Genomic DNA, 23,955 nt, shown 5'->3' on the forward strand with positions numbered 1-23,955 from the left:
ATTTGTACAAATGGCGACAATTTGGACCAGCGTCAGGAAGGAACCTTTTGCATAAACTGAATACGGAAGCCTCTACGCCAAGTCATTCAATAATGACGCTAAGTAAAGTTAAATATCTAGGTAGCTAGTTGTCCCAACCATGTGACACGTGAATGAACATTTTTTCCCCCTCTTTTGTAAAATCTACAGACGGAGAGATATCTTAAACACTCCCGTGTCACTTTTTTTTTTTTTGCGGATTAATGAATTAGCAGGTCAATCCCAAACGGAATTTTGTCTCTCTCTGGTTCTTTCTTTTTTTTTGTGTGTGTGTGTGTCTAACCACTGCGTGTATGCAAGCTTTCCCAATTTCTACCACTATGATTCGTGTGCACATCTTACGGTTATATTAAGCAAGCCGCATCACTAATGCGCTTCGTTTGCTATACCCAGTGGCATATAATGTGTGCATGTTTATTTAGGTCGCATGGAGGTCGCATCCCGCAGAGACAAGCCTCTACTTTTATTTCATGTAGCTCCTCCTTCCTTTTACCCATTCATCTGAATCAAGCAGGACACGCCGTACAAGTAGACATACACTTTTGGCTCAATATTTCTGTTCACGACGAGCCCATGACAGTTGCCGACTACCCGAATGCCTGGAGCTATTCATGGCATCACAAGTATTGCGTAATTTGTGAAACTTTGTAATGACTTACCTAATTGAGCTTACATGGTTGAATAAAATTATTTAAGCGTTTTCTTATAGGGCAATTTATTAGACATTATTAGACATTATGAGCCCCACATTGTACGCATGTTAGTAGAAGAACAATGCATAGATCCTCTTGTGCTAGATCCTCCAGTCTGCTTTGCATTACATACCTTCCGCCATTCTCACTATATGACTTGATTTCGAATTTATCCTACATAAAAATAATTGACAATGTACTGCACACTTCATTCATAAATAAGCAATTGTGAACAACACACCATTTGAACTTTTATAGTGGGTAGTACTGTGTACTGGATACAAAGAAGACTGTATTCAAAACACACAAAACTGACGTAAAATGCACGTATGTACAAGACATCGCGGTGTACTTTTTACATTGTCTCAGCTTTCCAGCAACGGCGCATTTGAATATCCCCCAATGTGATGCAAAGTACTGAGATATGTGACATAACACACTTCCCACATGTTGAGAGAAACGGGCATGTTTCATTCACTGCAACTTATAGCGTGTGTCCAAGACAGCACGCTGTTAAGACCTTGTCTTAAGATTTACAAACAGGTGGGTATTACAAAGCACCAGGACATAGTTATGCAGAAGTGCACCGCCACAACTTTCACAAGTTTGGTTCGAATAATGGCACAGGAACAAGAATGCGAACACAACATGAAAAATTAACTTATATGTACAGTAGGCTTTTTTATACTTTATACATATTCCACATACACGTGTCGCGATCTGTGGCGCATCACATCGTTTTATTTATTTTATTTATTTTTATTTTCAATCTTCAGCTCATTGATACCTAAAGCGTAGAAGTTCGACCAAGCGTTCGAGTGCTTCGGAGGTTTGCTTTATAAAGAATTCTGTCGGGAAAAGCTGGGTTCTCGTGGTCCCAGAGATGGCACCATCCACTCCACAGCAGGTGACCCCACATTGGCTCCTTTCTCCTTCTTAGACCATGCGGAGTAATAAGATAATCCTACGTGTTGCTTCGGTGATTTGACTTGACTTGACTGACATGTCAAACAACAGGAGGAACACTTCGGTTGTATTAGGGCATTCTTAAAAAGTATTAGTAATAATCAAAGGCGGAAGAATTTTGACAAATTATTTCGTCAGTAGCTGATACTAATGAAATCTATGGTTTCTGAAGGGAGACGACGCATCTCAACAATTTATAACATCATTTCTAAATAAAATTGAGTGTTGAAAAACAAACCAATGTTTCCCTCATTACTTACTGGAGCACGCTGGACAGAACGATCGTCCGAAACCTAGCTCCAGCAATTCAATACAGTACATAATTATAAACGGGCATGTACAAATAAATAAGAACCGACTATGATCACCCAAGATTATAACCAGAGTGTTATACCACCTTTGTGCGAAACGAAAGCTTGAACTCTCCTATATCATAGGTGGCTTCATAAACTGGACAAGGAGCTTCTCTTGTGGTATATACTCCACTCGGGTCGCGCCACGTCTTACATGAGTTTAAACGGGACAACTGCAGCTTTCGGCGACCGCAGCATGCATGGCACATGATTGTAGAAGTGATTTTAGGAAATGCCTAGCCATTGATATTTTTGATATTTACGATCGATCTTTCAGCGACCATTGCACCAGTCAATGCTATTAAAGAGCCCCGCATTATACAGCAGCAAAATCACACACTTCAGAACTGTTGCAGAGCAGCATGCCACACGGCGTAAAACGACTGGTGTCCTACTGAACGTGTGTACAGTTCCTGATTTGATGACAACCAACAGTATATCGGGCGAAAACTTTTGAAGTAGACGAGAGCCGTATCAACAATGACACTCTCTAGTGAAAACCCATGTATCGTTCAGTAGAGACGCAAAACGATATTTAAATATAGAACGAGGAACCCTGTTTAGAGTGCGCACAGTAAGTCCAGTTCAAAGAGATATCTTTCTAATACATACATACACACTAGACTTTTATACATGGACGCACTTACGGAAGGGCAACGGAGGTTTACAGGTCATGCGTAGACCGTGCTTCGTATCGCCCATACACCCATCGTGATGCCATGTAATTGGCCTTACGTGTCGACTTTAAGACTGCTTAGGGTCCGTAGGAACTCAGTTAGAGGCCACGGCAACAGGGTAGATTGGGACGAACGGAACGCACGATGTCAGACCTTGAAAATTTCCATTGCCTTCCTGAAGCACGTGTCTCTCCACGAGAGTCAAAAATCGGAACGGCTCTACACCAGCGGGCATGAACGAACGAACAGGCGATGTTCACCGGCATACTTGACACCTCCACGGATGATATGGCGAATGACGAATACAAGAGGGCGTTGTCGAAATTCGGCTTGCGAGACGCGCACACCCAAACGCGAAAAGGGCTACTCGATAAATAAGAAACACTGACAGGTGAACCGTGGGTCAAAAAGAGACAGTTCATGACTGCTGGAGGAAGAACAGGACGTCGTCTTTATACATCTTCCGCCGGCCGCGATTACGTGAGTGGTCTCGAAGATATGGAACTTGGGATATTGTAGGGGTCTACAAGATGGGAGCTGCAGCGGCGTCTGTAGATGGAAGAAAACACAATTTCTGTTAGACACTGGCCATGGAATGCATAATAATGCAAATAAACCATTCACCAAGGCGAAAGAAGTTGTTGCGGAGGGTCAACGCTTCAATAGGAACCATTTGTATTATCTTTGCTTTTTCTGTTTTTGTTTGTTTGTTTTTGTTTTTTGCTCATAGGGATTGATTAGCGGGTTACAATAAAAAAATTCATACGGGCAGCTCCACAGACGTGCGGGCTAATAATTCCTGTAAGCCATCTTATGACTTCTTAATTTGATCTCTTACCTACTCGCTATCATTGTCTCCCTTTACTTAATTGTGTTGTGCTGCAGCAGGCAAGGTTTAACACTCGACATTGAGCTACACGCTTCCACCATGGCACTACTACCCTACATTCATTGCCAAAGCTAGAGTACTGCTCCGTTGTATGGAATTGTATTGGAAATATTTTGGCATCGACCGTAGAAAATGTACTACGCCGATTTATCAGAATTTACTTTGATAGATACCTCGGGAGACAATATTTTTATGAGTATAACAGAATACTGAGTCATTGCAATTTAGAAACGTTGGTTGCGAGACGCAAAAGTCGAGACATTATATTTTTGTGCAAATGCGTTCATGCCAATTTCGATAGCCAGTGTTTGATCGAATCAATTAGTTTTCATGCACCGATGAGAACTTTCCGCCAGTGTCGTGTTTTTAATGTTCCGAGATTTAGCTCACTGAGTCATCTGGCCCGTGTGCAGCGTCTTTATAATAATGAAATTTGTGACATTGACGTTTTTGATTGTGCAATGTTTTACTAATTCATGTTCCACTGGTTTGTACTAACCATTGTACAATATTAGAAGGCCATCGTGCTGTTTATGGGCAAGCTAGTAAAACTATATAATAAAACTATATATATACATATATTGTGTTGACGTTTGTACACGCTGCGGATGGATGCATAAATGCATAATGCATGTTTATGCATGCATAAACACAATGGATCTGAATGGATACATCTGGACCAAGAAAGAAAGTCTCCCATATCTTGAGACTAATGCTCGAGCGTCGAGGGTATGCCGTGTGCCTAGTTTTCAGATAACGTTAAAGAGCCCTCTGGTGGACAAAACTAGCCCACGGTGGCGTCGTCGAAGTTGTCTCGTGACGAGAAACCCTCTATTATTATTTCGACAGTGTGTCTATGCATGTCGTATGAAGTTAGATATAACGTAAAAACATAACCGTATTCCTAATGCGATAATGCAATGGCTTATCAGCATCAAAAACACCGACTAGCCACTTATAATACGAACAGTCCTCCTGCTTTGAAAAGGAAAGCACTCTCAACATCTCGTGCATCACCCTGTACTTTCTGCTTGTTGTGATTTTCGTGCCGTTCTTTTGTCGTCGAACCCATTTAATGGGCAATTACCCTCGCATCTCTCGTAAACAAACAACGTGCTACGCGATGTAATAACAACAGTCAGTCTTATTCTTTCGCGAATCCTCCGACATTAATCGTACTCTTCTTTCGTCGCCATCCCAATTATCATTCAGCCTCGCCTTCCCGTTTAATGCAACCCTTTATGGCGGAGGAAAACAAAGGACATTCGAGCGGAGTCGCTAATGACGTTCAGCCAAAAAGGAAATTCCGCTAAAACGAGCGCAAAAAGAAGTCCAATGCTCTGCAGCAGTCACAATGAAACAAAACCGGAACTACACTGAACCATGAACAGAAAAATGTCGTCCGCTAAAACTGAAACAGAAATAGCATCTTAACGAGGGCGCAAAAATATCCTGGTTCTTTATGAATACTCCCAAAGAATGGTGCGCGCCTTTGAAGATCGATGTTCCAGGCACAGTATGTTTTCTCTGTAGCAGAACATGTTTTTGTTTCGCTAAAGACGTATAACGCGCACGAGAGCCGAACGGCTAATTTGATTTCGTACAAGTTGGCAAAGGAAATTACTGATATTTTTCGTTGCAAAAACTCGATAAAGGATTCGTTAGCAGACACGACATACTCAGGGTAGGCCTCTCCGTGTTGCGGCTCGTTAAGAAATTTTTCACGGGTTGTTTGAGTGGCTGATATCTATTTCGACGTCAATGTTTGTTTCTGGCTTTGCATCTTGGGCTTCGGAGTTTTGAACGACAGATAGAAGCCGATGGAGCAAATCTCGTACGAGCACTTTTAAAAATAATCACTTCCTGTTGGCTACTGCATTTTGTAACTGCCATTTATCTCAGCATTTCACAAAACGAAAAGTTAGTCGAGGGCACGTTCATCGGCGCTCTTCTTTTCCTATCAATTTCCACAACTTCGGAAAACGTGCACGAACGCTCTGAAACGTGCCGAAAGCGAAGGTTTTAAATATGATTCTGCCAGAAAGAGCACTTTGTGCAGCCGGACCGACAAGATCTAGGATCTGACCTGAGTGCATTTGACTCAAGGCAAAATGTTAAGCACGTCAATGAAGCTGGATCCGCTCTTCCCCTCACGGGGACAATCCAATGACGGATGGGTTCTAGAAGACGCACCACTCAATTCCTCCTCCTCATTTCCTTATCTCCCTCCGCGGCGAAAAAGAAACCCTTCAACCTCTATCATAATCGAATTTAAGTTCTGACTTCACGCGCACACTGGTGTGTACGTTCCCCATGCTTTCTTTCTTTCATCTTTTCTGCTTCAGGAGCCTGTACATATTTTCCTTTTTCTCCCTAAGCGGCTGCAATTCCGTCACTTTATGCGAACTGCAATTCTGAATTTCGTTCAAAGATCACCCCCTCGCAACAAGAGGAGAAATGGGTGTACTGTTTCTACACAAATACGATACCCCTTCTCTCGCACGAAAAAATAAATAAATAAATAAAAAGAAGTAAATAAAGACTAGGAATGTAAAAGGGTGAGCGATATCTAACCACCTTTCGTTCCCCACGCACGTTTGTGCTTTACTTTTTTGTCATCTACTATTTTACTGCCTTGCGCGCATTCAATCATTCATCAACCAATTCATCAAGTCGACGTTTCCGCCAAGACATCAGTGAGAATTTTTATTTTGTCTCGTCCTCTGTACCGAGTTTGTTGCATATATGAGACGAGAGCTTTGTCTTTGCACCGAAAGGGAAGTGGGACGCTGGAACAGCACAACGGGAACATTGTGGAGCATGAAAGAAAGAAAGCAGAAGGAAAAGGCGAAAGTGAACGCAATTTGAATAACTGGCTGCCATCGCCCGATCGTGTGCCGATCTTTTTTTTTTACCCTTTTTCGTTCAGTACTCAAATGAACAAGTAAACAGAGTTGACGGAGAAAGAGCGGGAAAACAGTTGACTTCTTTTAGCGGCAGAATGATTAATGACATTTTGAATGATAGGAAAAGGAGGAGTGGTAGGGAAGCGAAATTGCAAAGCTGGTCTCTTGGAATGCCCAAATGGGTTGAAGGAGATATAGACAGCGACGTTGACAATCCCGACTGTGAAATAGAAGTAGGCCTGAATACACGTTCAAATCAGCATCAGTGTAGAGAAACACGGTACATCTCTTTGGCATAATAAAGAACAAGAGAAAGGGGGAAAAGCGTAAACTACTGCTATGTTTCGGTGCATACTCAATCTAGCTCCGATATGAGCAAATCTTCATTACGCTAAATTACATTCCACGCGAAGCTTCACTTTCGGAACATTCCCATTACGAGCATGCATCGAAAAGAGAGACGGGGGAGAGGGGACAAAAACGTAAGTTTTTCCACGGGGGTGGGGTGCAGCGCACGACAAACCTGAATGGAATCGCTTGCATGGTGAAACAAGAGACCCTCTCGAGCGGAAGCTGTAACATGATACCTCTTAATTAAGTCGCCACGACGAGCAGAGCTTATGAAAAGGCTCCCTAACAATGGCTGGGGACGAACGAGCATCGCGAGTCGGTTCACGTTACCTAGGATATACCGCCAGTGACAAGGCACATATGGCGGGCAATCACGCGCTCACTGTGTGTACGAATACCTAAGCCTTTGATGTTTTCCTTCCAAGTTTTAACGGAAGAAAAACTTTCGAAGCAAGAAAAAGAAGATTGATCGGCAAAAGCAAAATATGTCGAGTTTCGAATCGAAAATGAGACCGCAAGAATTTAGTTGAGTCCCGAAACGAAGTATTCCCTGTCTATTTCGTATCCTCTGCCCCGAAGCAAATATCTGCGTCGTATCAGTAGAAGATAGTTTTTTCTATCTCTGCCTACCTCAGCAGAGTTGAGCGTGGTAAACAACCGTGATATAGTTTTGTAGAGCACTAATATCGCTTCTACTTTACGGAACTTTACTTGGGCATAGCACATCAATCACATATATGCTATCGGCACGAAAAACGGAATCGCCGTCTGGCAACAGCAATAGGAAATGGGCATATACGAATAGCAGTGATGAGAATGACGTATTATGAGCGGGGTGTATGACTCGTCGAAATAAAGTTATGAAATCACCTTCCGTGGATCACGACCACTGCGTCTGTGAGGAGGAAAAAGAAGAAATTATGTTCGGATCGATTTCTTCCAGGATTCAGCGTCGAGACAGGAGATGTACAGACCGCGTGACACTGTGATAAAGGTCGTAAACATAGTCGTAAGTATATCTATTTTTAGTAAAAACTCACATTTTGAGGTAAGGCCGCTAGATTGCCGAATTGGCATGAGAGTAAATCTCCTAACTTCCAAGTTTCTAACTATGCAAAGATAGTGGGGGGCTACTCATCCCAATTATGGCCAAAGCGTTTTGCTCACGTAGGTAATTTTCTATAAACTGCTCAATATGTCATTTGCTAACAAGACAGACGCTTTCGAGTTCTTCTATGCCAGTGAATTACAAAAAAACGTGCAAAATACACCTAGACTCTAAACACATAACTTCACCGCATAGCACGCTGTGCGCCAACCATCGCCACGAATGAGAGAGAGGGAGGAGGCGGACGCCTTTTTGTGTCAATTTGAGTATATGATAATTTGCGTTTTCGATATCGATATCGAACGTCTTCGATATCTGTGATGCGCTTCGAGTAAACGCTTTATCTCGAAATGACGCTGTCTCGCTGTCACCGACATTATTGTGTACATAATTTCGCGGGACTTGTTTTTCTCGACCAGCCTGTTCCTCGCTCGCACCCGAATTCCTTCAAAAACGTTATTTTCCCGTCTCAAAGAAATGGCGATGCAAAAAACAATGAAGACAGAGGAAAGAACATGAAACAGCACAACCTACATTTATCTTCTACGCGACGTAGCCCAGGTTATCCAATTCACAACGCAAGATGATCATTCCAAATCGCCACTTCCCCTATTCGAAGAGTGATACCAGTAAGCTAACGCATTCCAATCTCCTAAATGAACTGCCGCAAACAAATTGAAAACCGGTAAGTTCGATGGAAAATGCGCCGCATTAAAACATGGGCAACCCACGGGCGAAACACAATTGCGTGTGAATTGCACCAGATGGCTCTCGCTTAGTGTAGTCCTAAATGAATAACCCGGTCTCGGCTAATGAATGACTGCTTTACAAGGGGGCGATTGGGTCGACTCGGAATTATATAAATGCTCATTTAAGGGTTGCCGTCTCTCTTTCCTGGGAAATTCTCTCTCTCTTGGTGCTATTATCGAGCTCGTTTCAGAAATGAAACATTTTATGTGCTTTTCAGCTATATGTTGTTCTGAAGATGGAATCAATATTCGGAAAGTGAAATAAGTGCTTCATTTCGGATGATTTTATTTACTTTTATACATGAGAGGGATGATATAGTAAGACACGTCTACACGTCTCGTTCATCGACTTCTTTTTTCTCTCTTAGTCATGACATACGACGGTAAACACAGGGACTGTAAATGATTGAAAACATATAGAAGAAGGAAAGAAAGGAAAATGGAGAAAAGAAAACCCCTACATGGGCATTGCTTTAGACGCGCGGTATACCCGCGGAAGTAAACTTAAATAATAATTGGGAGTAAACTTGTTTTTGTTTTCATACCTTGTAATTTTCTTTTTATGACATGCTGGAAATTATTCGAAAATTGCAACTGAAATTATGTAGAAATCACTTGACGCGTGAAGTCGAGTCGTGTCTTTTGCTTCTTTTTTAATCCTTGCTGATACGGAGAAACAATGTATTAATGATATTGCGCGATGAAACACTCGTGTTACGATAATGGATTATGCGAATTTACTTCAGCCAACGACAGCAAAACCGGCGTCAAGCTTAACGTTATTATTATTATTAAACGTTCCGCGTAGATGAACGTGATATGCAGTGCGGGTGATATGACACCGTACTGGATCATGGAGATACGGAATGTTTGCTCAAAGCTTCCAAGTAGGGCTGCTGGTATTTCTGCTTCTGGGTATTCTGCAGCAACAACCACGACCAGCACTATACCGAAAGACTTGCTTTTCTTGCACGGGCGTTCGCTAAGCCTTACGTAATTTCGAAAACAGGCAACTAGCCCTGCCTAAAAGTTGCGACGAGAAGCAATATGACACTAATCTTGCCAACAAACCTGAAACGGTTATTTATAACGCTCTACCTGACCCATTAGTTGCGTTGGCAAGATAAGCTTGAGATAGCGCTCTTTGCTCAGTTGTTCCAGGTCATTTCAAAGCTATCTTAGCATAACCGACCAGCAAAGAAGGGCGTTATAACTTGTGTAAACATAATTCGACGACGCTTCGAGAAACTATTAAAGGAAAGAAAAAAGAAAAAAACAGGCGCAGGGTGACGAGGAACAACTCATAGGCTGTCGAAACGTCTTCTAACGTCAAACAAAAGCGTGTGCCATGTTTATGCATAGGAGACGCATTTGTTTATGTTGTCAGGCGCATGGGTAGGCGACGATAAAGTGTTTCCGAAGCTGCCGATAGAGGGCCGTACCGATCGCAGCTCCTCCTCATTACTCTGTGCTAGTTATGATAGTGTGCTAGCGGGGATAGTTCGAAAGGTCGAAAAAATATCATGACAAGCTCACTGCTGACTTTAATCCCACTCCGCGTATAGGCTAGTCAACAAATTTCGCTGCGTGGGACGCATTTTCTGACCAAAAAAAAAAAAAAGAACGAGGAAGGGGACAGAAGACTGATGTCTAAACGACTTCAAATTTCGGGCTTCAAAAGTACCCCAAGATCAGGGTTGTTTGGATTTTATCCATGCAATCTAATCCGGATTTTTTAGAGATTTTGTCCAGATACGATGTGAAAGACAATCTTAATTCAACGTCACACGGAAAACTCCCACTTTATTTTATTGTACACTCTTAAAAATGAGCTTCACCGCATATCACGCTCCTAGCCAACCATCATCTCAAATGATATAGTTATGTGCCCTGATTTGATGAAAACGGGAGGTGTACGCCTTTATTGTGACACTTATGCCGTTCATAATTGTCACAGAAAAGGCGTACGCCTCCCGTTTCCAACAAATCAGGGCAGAAAACTATATTATTCGAGATGATTGTTGGCTATAGGAGCGTGCTATACGGTGAAGTTCATTTTTAGAGTGTAGTGTCGGCTATTTACAAAAGCCCAGGTACGCGCAACATTACCGTCTAACTTTTTTATCTTTGAAGCTTTTTAACTGTTCAGATTTAACTTTTTCACGTTTTCTTTTACTTTTGCCCATTCAGGGTGAGGCTTTCTTCTGCTGCCTGGAGGCAGTGTAACTGAAGTACGACAGCTAATCCAGACGTGTAGCATCTACACCACTCACCCACGCGTGCATGGGACTCCACCTTTCGGAAAACAATGGAAACTCATTCAATGTTACCGGGACAGGCAGTTCCATGAACCGAAGCTCTGAGAGGTCACCCGAAATCAAGAAGAACAGCAAAACACATGTGTTTTTACTCTGTGTCACATTTCTAGGCTTGTCTATATTCTCCAAAAATATCCGTGTTTTATCCAAAAAAGCCCACTGGAGAAATTTTTTAAAGAATATCCGGATTTTTCTCAACCCTGACCGAGATCCAGTACGGAAATTATGCATTATGTTTTGTTCTTCTTCTGTCCTTCTCTTGTTTTTCTTTTCTTTTTCATTGAATTGTTTGGCAACTCTTCTTGATGTCGCTCCACCATTTTGTCTAACATTCACCGGGGCGTTGCATAGCAGTTTCGTGGAACGTATGTGGGATATTAACTTAACTTTATGCTGCCGCACATAATTTTTATTTTTAAGAACCTACAGGACTTCCATGTCAATATCAAATGAAGTCAAAATCAATAACCAATACACATATTAGCCTACCTTTCTTGTCCTGTTCCTGCCGAGTTGGTCGATCGTTTTCCGTGTCAGATGACGTCACGCGATCTGCAATCAAACAAGAAAGGGGAGATTTCATCTTTGAGGCCATAATTAAGGGCCACATCAAGATCTCGGCATGATAGTGCAGGCCAAAGTTGAGCGTGTACTTGAAGATGCTTTTTTTTTTTTTTTTTTTTGTAACTAGCAAACCTCGCTTTTACCATGACTCTGTACACGCTATGCAGTATAGGTATCCCACTCGTCTCAAAGGAATCTTACTGACGTTATTCCTCTTTATGGACAGGAAACCCTGCTTTCCTGCTCCTGTAATGCCGAGTAGCATACCTACCCGTGTGGCGGCATGTTGTTCGGGAAAATTATGCGTCCTGGGCCAACTTTATAGGGAACTGTGCTGTTTATGCTGTGTGTGTGTTTTTTGTGTTTGTTTTTTAAAGGGAACACTGCATTTCGTGTTGCTAGCCAACCATCATCCCGAACGACATCGTTATCTCCCATGGTTTGTCGGGAATGGGGTGCGCACACCTTTTTGTGACACGTCAAAGTCACCGCGCTTTCCGAAGTTTTATTTTAAGAGGCCCGGGTGGCGTAGCGGCGCAAGGCGCTACACTCAACCACCTCCTTCTGGCTTCTTTCCCTGTCTTTTAAGATCGCTGCCTTTACGTGGCGCACATCGTTTTTACTTTCGAGATATTACGCTCGTCCCCCCCCCCCCCCTTTCTCCTCTCTCTCTCTTTCCGTGTCTTCCTCTGTACTGCAAGAGTCTCCGTTCGAAAACTATAACGTTTCGATTTGCGTTTGACATCCGGCTCGAACGTTACCGCGAATTTGCATAGCCCCGTTATGTCATCGCTGCACCACTTGCGTGCACAGTAGTCTACGCAATCTCGTTTGAATACGAAGCCCATCGGAATAACGCCTGATCTTCCCATTCGACATCTGTTTTCTTCCCTCCCTCCTTCACCTCCCTTCGCATAAAAACCAGTAACTGCGGAAACAAGCAGTAAGGCAGGGGTGAGATATTTCTTGCTGTTCTTTTTGTTCCGCGGATCAAGCTCGTGATTGTGTTACATTACGTCTTGTTGTTGTTGTGTCAGAAGCTCAGGCTTCGTCGTCATGCATTTTGTGTCTCGGGTTTCACTGTTGTGATTATGTACCAGCTCGCCCTTGCCCTTCTGCCAAGATTGTCCACCAGCTTGCCTGCGTGTATGCTGCTTTGTCCCAATTTTAGCACGTTGTATATGCGTCAAAACAAATTGCGGAACTCAATGCGAGACGTCGAATGTGATGATGGTCAAGTTCAGTCATGTACTGTGTCAGGTAATGCATATACTTCAGTAGACTGGATTTTCTGTTGATCTTTATGATCGTAACAACCATGCAAAGTAACCATTAAAAGATCGAAAATATATGCGTTGAGATTGACTTAAAATTACGCACGTACCAATCTCTGCGCATATCGAAGTCGAGTCCCAAGAAATATTAGAGACAGCATATAGCACGAGAGAATAGCTACTTTGCCGCAAACAGTGAACGCGTAGAAAACCGCTCAGCAGCAAAATTACTTCCAGCAGCAGCGAATCGACCGTTCGAGATCCGGCCGCGTATTTTAATATCCTTTTAAGCATCTTACTAATGGATCTCCGGAAACAAACAGCTGTTACTTGGAGCACATGCCTCCCCATTTTCCACGTGATCTCCCTCCTGACCCTCCCTCAACTCTTATGACGATTTACTGACTCGCACATACGTATATCCCTCTTTCCCAGTTGCTTTCCCCATCTTTCTGTCAAGTTTTCTTTTCTTTATCTTGTTTCTATTAAGATTTTTATATTCCCTTCGTTTTTTTCTTTCGCACTGAGAGAAAGCACTTTACAGAGCGTAGTGTGCTGGATTCCTTCAATCAAGAAATAAGAGCTAGGGAACCATCATATCCGCGTGATATTTCGAGATAAGATATGCTGTTCGTTGAGTTTCTTTCTGCTGTTCTCTTGCAAACTTGTAATATTCGTAGCTTCTAGGTCCTTATGTCGCCCGGGTCCAAAATTTATGTTCAGTACTTTCAGGTTTCTAGATAATCATGAGAGACAATTAAGTATGTCAGGAAAGAATAATGCTGTTTGTGGCACGGCATAAGGTTCAGAATATTATGACACCACACTTGAGTTACTGAGAGTAAATATGCATACGTGCGCTTATGGCCAGGGGATGTTTACGGATTGTGGCTGCTTTGGCATTCGTCAAACGAAGTTGATAGGGACGTTATGTAGACAGCCGAAATTGTCTGAAATGCCACGTGTCGAGGTGTTGCTGTCTTGTAGCCGTTTAATATAGTGCAAGTTTTTTACGTTGGTGCACCTTAGTAAATAAGTCTCTTATAGTTTACAGTGATGATGATATGGCACGTGTATAATGATTTTCGTTTTCTGTCGACTTTCACGACTTTTTGTGCTACTGGTGTCTAGCTTCTAATTTGCTCATTATCTTATTACACTTAGTTACCACAGTCGTCGTACGCTTGGAAACAGGTACTCTGGCTGTCAAATGTCTCCTGTCTCTTATATCTCGAATCAGTTGGAAGTGTGTTCGCCTGTGGTCGAGCGGGTAAAGACATGGTAGCCAAAGTCGTGCTGAAGACTGAGAGGTAGTGGGTTCGAATCCTACCACCGGCTGTGCTGTCTGAGGTTTTCCCTGGGTTTTTCGGCAGACTTTCTAGATGGATGTCAGCACAGTTCTCCCTGAAGTCGGCCCAGGGCGCACACTAACCCCCCCCTTTCCCCAACGCCCTCCTGCTCTCCCCTCTCCATCGGTCCACGGCTGTACGGCGCACAAAGCCGCAGTTGCTTCGTGGCGCTAACACGGAATAAATAAAAAATAAGTGTCCGCCTGCTTATCCCAAGGTCGCGAGTTCGATCCTGGGCAAGGACGCCACCAACTTGGTGGCAGGGTACAAGTTGTTTACACGCGCCTTTCTCTACGAGATACGCTGAAACGCATGCGTTGAGCTTTCGGCGCACCGTTAATAAGAACCCCTCGGGGGCAAAATTAATCCACAGAACGAACACTGTGGCGTCGCTCATGATCACCTCTGTCTCGCAAACCCTCGCGAGCTATCACCTGTTCGCGAATCACGAATCATTGCCATAATCTTTTTTGGGCCTTTGGGGTTACTCTTTTTTTCTATCTCTCTTGTTTAAGCTTAGCCTATCATTAAACTGCAACATTTCGTTGTTCGTCGCAAAGAAGAAATATAAACAAATGAAATGATAATCTTACTTTGTCACGCAGTACTTTACACAGCAGTGGAACAATACATTATCGTGCATTAGATAACGGCAAGAGGTCGAGTACACGACAGCGCTGCTTACCTGTCGCTGCAGAAGGGGACCGGTGTTCTGTGGAGGAAGGCAGAGAGGCTGTAGTACGAAGCACTTCCTCGTATTGGGACCGCTTCTTCTGTTCCAACTCCAGTTGGTCTTGAATACGCCGCCGGCATCGGCGCTCCTTTTTCAGACGTTTCTGGTATAAAACTGAAGAGAGAAGATGTAGTCGTAAGACACTATGCAGGAGCAATTTAGAATTACATGGACAAAGTACAATGAGGCAGCCGAGCTGCTGTGAAAGCGACGAAGGCAGCATCCTTGAGTTTGAGGGACACGAAGGGACACAGTGTCATTTCGTTTGTGTCTCCCGTGTCCCTTCGTCCCTCAAATTCAAGGATGCTGCCTTCGTAGAATTACATATTGGCATGAATGCCAAGACCGTGAAATGATTCCGTCCTTTTTCGTGGAATACCCGAGGTGTATCTCTTAGAGTGAATACTGACGATGAAGGGAGGAATGTGTACAGGGAATGACTCTCTGACACCAACAACACCAACAGTCTGACACGCAACAATTGTGTTGTGACCCACAGATATGCTGAAAAAAAAAGAAAAAAAAGAAGAAGCCCATTCTGGCTTGCACCTCCTTAAACTATAAACAACAAAGCACAAATATTGTGGACGGGCCACTTATACATTTCCACAAACATTATTACAAAACAAGAAACTACCATGACTACGAGGTATTTAAAAATGTCCTTGTCCTTATTTGTCTTCCTAGCGTTCATCTTTCGTTGGAGATAATGTAACGGCAGAATACCTGAACTAAAACATTCGTAAAACAAACTGCATGATCCCTCCCTTAGCCTTTCATTTTATTTTCTTCAGCCTTCCATTTTCAAAACATTCATTTGGCCTAAGATAGAAATATCTCCGCGATGCCTTCGTTAAACGAATAGATCAGCGGTCCAACGATGTTCTTTTCCCGTGTATTTGTATCTACAGGGTGTTTGCTCTAACGTGTCCAGAAATTTTTGTTTAAAGCGAGCGATAAAAGAGAAACGAGCGCTACTTTTCAGCTACTTCACTAAGAAACAGGTGCTACTAGTGAAGCAGTATCTGTTTCATACTCAAGTAGCAGAAAAGTACCACTTGCTTTTCTTTTATCGCTCGCTTTAAATATAATTTCTGGACACGTTAGAGCACACACCCTGTATATAATATAGCATATCTGTGTCGAAACAAAATGTAGGCCTAACTCTATACCCGAAACGAACGTCATCACTCCAACGAACGCAGGACTTAACGCGCGGCCCTTAAAGTCATACAATAATGACGAGCATCTCTGAGAGCAAAAAGTGCGTCAACTCCCGCATTGCTGCTCCATCAACGTCAGGACACTTGGGCACAACTTGTCGCAGACATCTGTCGTTCTCCGTGTGAATCACAGTGAAACTGTTTGTGTCGCCCCGCTTCGAACGCCTTTTCATTTCCTTTGCAGCTAAAGGACTCTCCGAACTTCCTCGCTGGGTGGCCTTTCATCGTTGCTCTCTTTTTGATTCGGCACCAGTGACGCGGGCCAGTGGGCACACACCGCGCGATTTGATAGGGTTCGATTGTGCCCGCGAGTTCTCTTTGACGATGCGAGAGACTCGATCTGCGTCACTTCTGGTTTAAGGAGAGGAGCTGCGGTTGTGTGCGGAGAATGCTGAGGAGGAATATTCCTCCAGATGGGGATAATGGCGGTGGGGGGGGGGGGGGATTAATATCAGTTAGTGTGACGAAAAACATACTCTAAGAAAGGGAAGGAGACTACTGTCAACGTTTCGGACGGAACTTTGGGAAACAAAGAAACACTTCCTATAGCCGAATGTACTGGACGTACGTGAGACGTAAGTGTGGAAGAAAACGTCCGTGCGTAATGCCCACTAAAATATATATTTTTCTTTCATTTCTGCTTCTTTTTCATGGGTAACGCGGACGAGAAGAACACTGCATGGGTTACCTTCGCGTACAATGCAAATTTTCACATTGAATGTTTTCGTTATTACGGCTATCCCCGCCAATCACGTACGACAAAGTTTGGCATCAAAATTACAATTTATACCGGGCCCCCACAGCATGCACCAACAACTTAATCTCTTGAGTGTTCACCAGCAGATGACTGCGAGTTGTAAGCATGGGGTCGTACTCTGTGTAGGTGTACTGCGTTAGCCAGCTCCACTCTGTCGTGAGTTACACTCCCCATTTTTTTCCTGTTCATATCATCATCACCGTCGTCGTCATCATCACGGGCCAGCAAAGACATCAATAACTGGAAATAAACATTCAATGTCTCCCCCCAAAAGTACGCGTCCTGGAGTAGTCAGTCCCGAGTAGTTTGGGACTAACATCTCCGTTTTTTTGTCATACACCGATCAATCATTCAATTCAATATCTCCATCCCCCTTGTTTGTCTTAGTTAGTTAGAATAGTCTTATTTAAAGCCTTATTTTGGTTCACTTACTTAAGACTATACCGGCGACCATGGACTATGGAGCAGGCGACCGTTGTTTTTCACCATTGTTTTTCGTTTTGTTGTTGTCACCAAGGGGTAATTTACTGTTGTTTTACAATTTACTGGTTGTCTGAGGGTTTCCCTGGTTTTCCGGCCCCGACGGATGTCGGCACACTTCCCCCTGAAGTCAGCTCAGGACACATACCAAGCCCCCACTCCTTCCTGTTGTCCTCTCTCCACCTGCCCTCATCTGTACGCTGCTCATAGCCACAGTTGCTTCGTGGCGCTAACACGGAATATAAAAGAGACTCAGGTGCATCACAGGCGCCTCCCCGAGATAGTGAACCCAATACAATATGCGCGGCTTGTTATTGTCAACAGGTGTTTGGATTCCTGCTTGTTCGAAGTTACCCATGAAAGCTTACGTAACAAACACTGTACCAATTGTTCGGTACCCAACGACTTGGATCCGAATTCACCCGTAAGTCCTTAATACTTTTTAAGTGACAGTTCCTCAACGCTGTGTCACACCTACCGGTAATCAGTCACACAATTTTTTTTTTTTTTTTTCAAATGCCCCGTCATCATTTTTGTCAGTTAAGCTCTTGCATCTCTGACATGCTAATGACGTGGGACTGTACGCGCGAATCGCGACAATGAACGCTAAAGGAACGAAACAAAAAGTGCCAGGCATATCCTGAGCGCATTAACGCACAAAGCGCAATCGCGAAACCCACTAGGGGCTTTCCGACCCACAATGCTTCGCGTTCCAGGATTAGACCTAGGCGCACACATTCGTACTGAGACACGGGGATGACGGATTGGCCCATATCTCCACGTACTGTGACGTCATTCTCCCATAGAGATGCTTGATCAGTCACACAACCCAAATGACGGATCGACGAAGGAGTCTCTTTTATTATTATTATTCCTCGCAGTTTTCTTTTATTTTTTTTTTTTTTTGTTAGAAAAAGAGTGCACGTGCAATACGAGTTTGTTTGGTTGCCCTTTTCTTTTTCTCTGTGACAGATTCGGGATGATAACGAGAAAAGAGAGAGAGGAAAAAAGTCTTCCTTGACTGATATGATTAACTCGTATTATGAATTTCAAAGGCCGACTCCTGATTAAAGGAGCGCTGTTTTTATTGTGGAATTTGATGGAACACCATCACGGTTCGCTGGTCGTCGCTTCCCGCCCTTGTCAAGCGTTGGGACGAATTCAAGTCAGAAATTGTTATGATTATTTTGTTGGAGGCGATCCGTCTCCAAACTTAAAGAACAAGAATCCAGTCCTCGGGGAGTGAAGGCGTTCTATATGGTGTTACCCAAATCATTTTTCTTCGTGCCTTCCTTTCTTTCTTGCCTGCGTGTTGATATCGGCCGAATGAAACGTTCTCAAAGGGGGGGATTTAAAAACGTACTTTTTCGTCGTCTGCACTGATACGTATAAACAAATAGCGAAGAAAGTGTGAGGCTTCGGATATTCGTTAAATACTGAACGTGCGCCTGTGAAGAGAAGCTCTTGGAGTCCAAATGGACGGATGATGTACGAGTGTGTTGGCATTCTTCTACATGAAAGCCAATACATCTACTGTATAAGTGGTTAATTTCGCGGTCCTAATAATTCGCGAAATCGGATGGAGGCACATTTTCGGAATACTTCGTGGGACCCTGGTACGCTGATCCTGCACGACAGAGTTCGTAGGGATGTCACTTTCTTGGCGATGCTTTAATTTCGCGGGAAAATAGCGTTCGCAAAATTCGCGAAAATTACTATACTTGTCGTGAGTTGTGGCCAAAAGACAGCGCGGGTACGTGAGTCAGCGGCATCGATATGGGCATCAAGGCTGCGGAGAACGAGACCGATCATCGTGAGGGATCGTGGACCGGACCGGCTGCTGCGACTACAGACATCTCTAAAACATCACCCACTGCAGACCTTTCTTGACACCTTCCACACATTTTTCCAGCTTCATCTACTTCAACCAGCTTCAACCACTGAGGTCTGGTGCACTGGTTCAAGGCTCGCCATTTCCATCTCCGTTTCTTTATGCCATCTCTCGCAAGGCTTGGAGTTCTCCACCTCACCTCCACCTCCATCCCTCACCACTCACTGGTGTAAAAATCATTTTCGAATCGTTTTTGTGTCGCAATTCCTGGTCGTGTCACGTTAGTACACTTTTAAAACAGAACTTCACCACATGGCACGCTCCTAGGCAACCACCACACCGAATGATATCATTTTTTGTCATGATTCGTTCAAAACAGGGGGAGGAGCCTATCTGTGACAAGCATAATGTGTCCCAGCTAAGTGTCTCCTCCCGTTTTCAGCAAATAAGGGCACAGAATGATATCATTCGGAATGACGGTTGGCTAGGAGCGTGCTATGTGGTGAAGTTCTGTTTTAACAGTGTACCTCGTCCCAACCTTCAGTGATGGTCGCTTTGATCGACCACCCCAAATAACATCACGCCACTTATATACAGTATGTTGCGTCTGCTGCGTAAAACATGCATCAAATGCGGATGAGTAAAACGGAATTATTTTCGTTCAGTTCATTCTGTCAAAAACTACTAAGCCTTACTGCTAAGATTGTGATAAGGTGGGGTTCGCATTAAATCAAATTATCTGAACAGAGAAAATAAAGACGTTTCAAAACAAATTATGATAAAACAATTGAGTATAATTGAGTATTTTGAAGCGTCCATATTCCGGTGAGAACAGCAGCCAGACATGCGTCACAGACAGAAAGCCGGCTAGCGCGTGTGAACAACAGAGAGGGAGAGTATCTAATAACAATTGTTATAAAATTTCAGTACGGAAATCTAAGCAACAATGATGCGAATAATGGATGCAGAATACAATGATGCGGAACAAGTAATTACCATTAGCACCCAGAGAACTGTATAAACAAATGCCAGTTGGTTTTAGAGAACCACCACTCTAATACCATCTTGCTCAGAACCTCAGTGATGTGGCTCCCGTGAGATTATTCCAAACTGGAGCTTCACGAACACACACACACACACACAAAAAAGGTTCAGTCGTAAACTTTTGGTCCTTTACATGCAACGAATAATATAAATATACTCGTCCGTACAAGAAAAACGCCAAAGACACAGAGCACAGAACGAGATATCAAAAGACACACAGCAGCCACAAGTAAGTGTATGGCGGTCGGCCATGTGTTATTCGTCTCCGAGCCACTTTTATTTAGACGGATATCTCCCTCCCATGCACTCCCTCTCCATTAGAGACAACCATAATCCTAACCCTGCTGACCCCTGGGACATTTATTTCTTCCTGACATCTCGCACTCTGAGAAGCGATTCAGAGAGAGTCCACTGTTCGATCCCAGTACACGAGGTGATTTACGACCCTTCGGCTCTGGCCCCAATTATGATTCCGAGTCTGACATTCGCGCAATCGAATACGTCGCGATCTGTACTAGATATGTCAACAACTCGCATGTTATAGGGTGGCGTGATTCTGAGCGATGCTAATTTGGATATCGACACGGAAAATAAAAGAATTTTTCCTATTGGATACCAGCGAATGCTGCACGTAGCTGTCCGGCATTACGCCATCCGCAAGGCGAACCACGACGTAAGACAAATATGAGCTACTAAAAATAAAAAATTAGAAACTAAAAAAGGTAATTCCAACGTGGCCTTTGTCAAGCATCGGCGGACGTGTCGGTTTAGAAAAGCCAATCAGCGGTGAGGCAGCGGTGAGGCAGCGGTGTTGTGTTTGCCTATAAGCTACTCTCGATTTCTCAGTTTACACATACTTGTTCACTTAGCTTCCTGGATTGTTTGAAATCAAGTGCTGTAAAATCCTTATTTCGGCAAATTCTACTAATTAAAAAACAAACAAAAACGCATCATTCCTAACCTTTGCAAGATATTTCATTCCCGCCCGGACGTACCTACGTAAAAATCACACTCGATGTACACGGATAACTGACACACAGGCTGATGTGCTTGGAGAGATTAACCTCCAGTCTCTCCCCTATCGCCGTCGGCATTTGTGTCTGCTTCTCGTCTGTGGTTTCTGCAGAGAGGAAAGCTTTTAAATCCCGATGCTATCTGCTCCTTAGGTTCTTTCCGCTTAAGGAACTCGATGGAATGCGTCTAAGGGCAAGGGATCCTATACGAATATGTAGAAAGATATGGAAAGATCAGGTTCCCGCGAACAACCTTTTCTGCATCTGGACTGTTTCATGAACTTAACTGCGCAGCTCAACAACGCAGAACATAGGAACAGGAGACAAAGAAGCTGGTGTGTACGATGAGATGGCCACATCTCCTTCAGTTTGAGGAGCAACTAACAAGACAGCGACGGAGGACAAGAGATGAGAAATGCACGCGGACAGACACATACACTGTCCACGTGCATGTCTCTTGTTTTTTGTCCTCCGTCCTTGTGTTGTAGGTTGCTCTTCAAACTTAAGGAGATGTTGCCATCTGATCAACGGTGCAGTTCTTGCCCTTATGCCTTCAACAGCTCTATATTCCCGGTCAGAAAGCGAGGAAACATCACAATAATTAGCATGTATAAACCAGCAGAAAGGCTACACACTACAAAAAAAAAAAAAAAAACAAGTCAAACACCTTTTACGACGTCGTTCCTTAGTTCCATTATAGGTAGACCCTTCTGCTTACTACCCGCGAGCCTCACAGTTGCACGACTTGCCAATAGATGGCCCCACTGGATCGTGAAGCGTGCACGCAGGGGGTGGGGACGTAGGTGGAAGGAAAGGGCACAACTAAATTAGTGGAGAAGCGAGAGCGGCCACATGATCAAGAACGAAAAGCGCGGCGTTCCCCCCAGTTTGAGAGCACCCACCGCCAACGTAGCGTGCGAGCGCCGCACGCAGTCCGTCCGATCGAATGACGAATCTTGAAACGCAACGAATTCACGATGAAGTTGGCAAATTCGCAATTATTTGTATCTACCTAATGGTGCATTTAATTGGCTAATTGAAGTCACGAATGATGCTGAGCAAGCACGAACATTCAACAGAGAGAAAAAAAAAAAAACTCTTCCAGTAGATACAACAAACAAGAGATGTCGCTAGGTCTCTTTCAAGTGTTGCAGGTTTCATGGCGGATTAATCACCTTGCGGCTAGGGGTCAATGACAGCAACTTGCGAAACAAAGCGGCACGCTGCCATGGAAATGCTAATATGGCAGGTTCGCGACAACCAGCAATATTTTAGGGCTAGAGCTGCGTACTTTTCATTTGTTTGTTTGTGTGTTTTCTTCTGTGATTTGCCATGTCATTAAAGGGTCACTAAACTGCGAAAACTCCTCCTCGAGGAATGCAAGACGCCGTTATATTGATGCCAAAACAAAACGAACGGGGTTCACGGGTTGCATGATTTATGATCGAAAGAAGCCATAATTTGTACGCTCTCCTTCTCCTGGTCAAGAAGGCCGACAATGCGAAGCGGGTTCTCATTGGTCTCCTCAAACGATTTATCCAATCATCGCGGGAGTGCGTTTGAAGACACCCATCCGGGGCCTTTCGCTCAGAAATCGCGAACCACGCAACCGATGAACCTCGTTCCTTTTGTGTTGGTATCGAAGTAACGGCATCTTTTGTTCCTGGAGGAGAAATTTTTGCACACTGTATAATGTTCGTTGTATCCAACACGGATGACTGCACACGACGGATTACTAAATGCGTCGCTTAATACTTCAGTGTCTTGTCGGAATCAACGCTTACTATACTTCTTCCCTTTTCTTTTTCTTCTCTCTCTCTTCTCTCTCTCTCTCTCTCTCTCTCTCTCTTACTTGTCGTCAATTTTGTCGTCTTGACTGCAGTTGGGCTGCATCGATGAATAGAAATTGTATCTCCGGTACCGATAATCCTACAGACACTAGTGAGTTTTAGTTAATCGCTTTGTCCTCGAACGGTTCGTGAACGGTTTCGCGGATGACCAATGAGAAGGGGAAGTGGCTCAGAACGCAATCATCTGATTGGGTCGTGGCAAAACCGTTTGACTGAAAACAATTCACTAAAACTCCCTATTATATTGTTTTAGTGAATCGTTTTCATTCAAAGGGTTAGCGAACGGTTTCGCCGCTCCTCGACCGGAGGATTCCATTCTGTGTCACTACCACTTCTGATTGGCCCTCATGCGAAACCGCATTCGCAAACCGTTTGAGCAGAAATGATTAACTAAAACTGACTATTCGTTTTTTTTTTTTTTTGGTTCCGTGTTAGCGCCGCGAAGCAACTGTGGCTATGAGCGGCGTACAGATGTGGACAGATGGAGAGAGGACAGCTGGAAGGAGTGGGGGACAGGGGGGGGTTAGTATGCGTCCTGGGCCGACTTCAAGGGAACCATGCCGACATTCGTCTGGTAAGTCTGCCGGTGCGGGGATTCGAACCCGGGTCACCTCCCAGTCTGGGAGTGGAAAGCTGATCGGATCCTGATCACTATGCCACGGGAGCTGGTCAACACTATTGGTGAGTGCGTCGATAGCGTGGCTTCCGAAGTAGAGTACAGTAAAGCAGAGTGTCGCGGAGGAAAAATGGTGAGGTCTGCCTGTCAGTCTCCGAATTACCGTGTCTATC

The 23,955-nt window shown here is 43.8% G+C and overlaps 1 protein-coding gene across 3 annotated transcripts in view; it reads right to left on the reverse strand.

Annotated features, from left to right (window-relative positions):
* Positions 1-312: 312 nt before the first annotated feature.
* Positions 313-23,955, reverse strand: part of LOC135394479 (dachshund homolog 1-like) — a 238,326-nt gene continuing 214,683 nt past the window's right edge. For all 3 annotated transcript variants that reach the window (XM_064625236.1, XM_064625235.1, XM_064625234.1), the window contains 3 exons: positions 14,921-15,082; positions 11,538-11,600; positions 313-3,276 (listed from right to left, as the gene is read on the reverse strand). In XM_064625236.1, coding sequence (XP_064481306.1) covers positions 3,251-3,276; positions 11,538-11,600; positions 14,921-15,082 — 251 coding nt within the window. In that variant the 3' untranslated portion in view covers positions 313-3,250. The remainder of the gene's footprint in view (positions 3,277-11,537; positions 11,601-14,920; positions 15,083-23,955) is intronic.

This window comes from Ornithodoros turicata, chromosome 5 (assembly GCF_037126465.1).
Source record: "Ornithodoros turicata isolate Travis chromosome 5, ASM3712646v1, whole genome shotgun sequence".
In the NCBI taxonomy this organism is placed as follows: Eukaryota; Metazoa; Arthropoda; class Arachnida; order Ixodida; family Argasidae; genus Ornithodoros; species Ornithodoros turicata.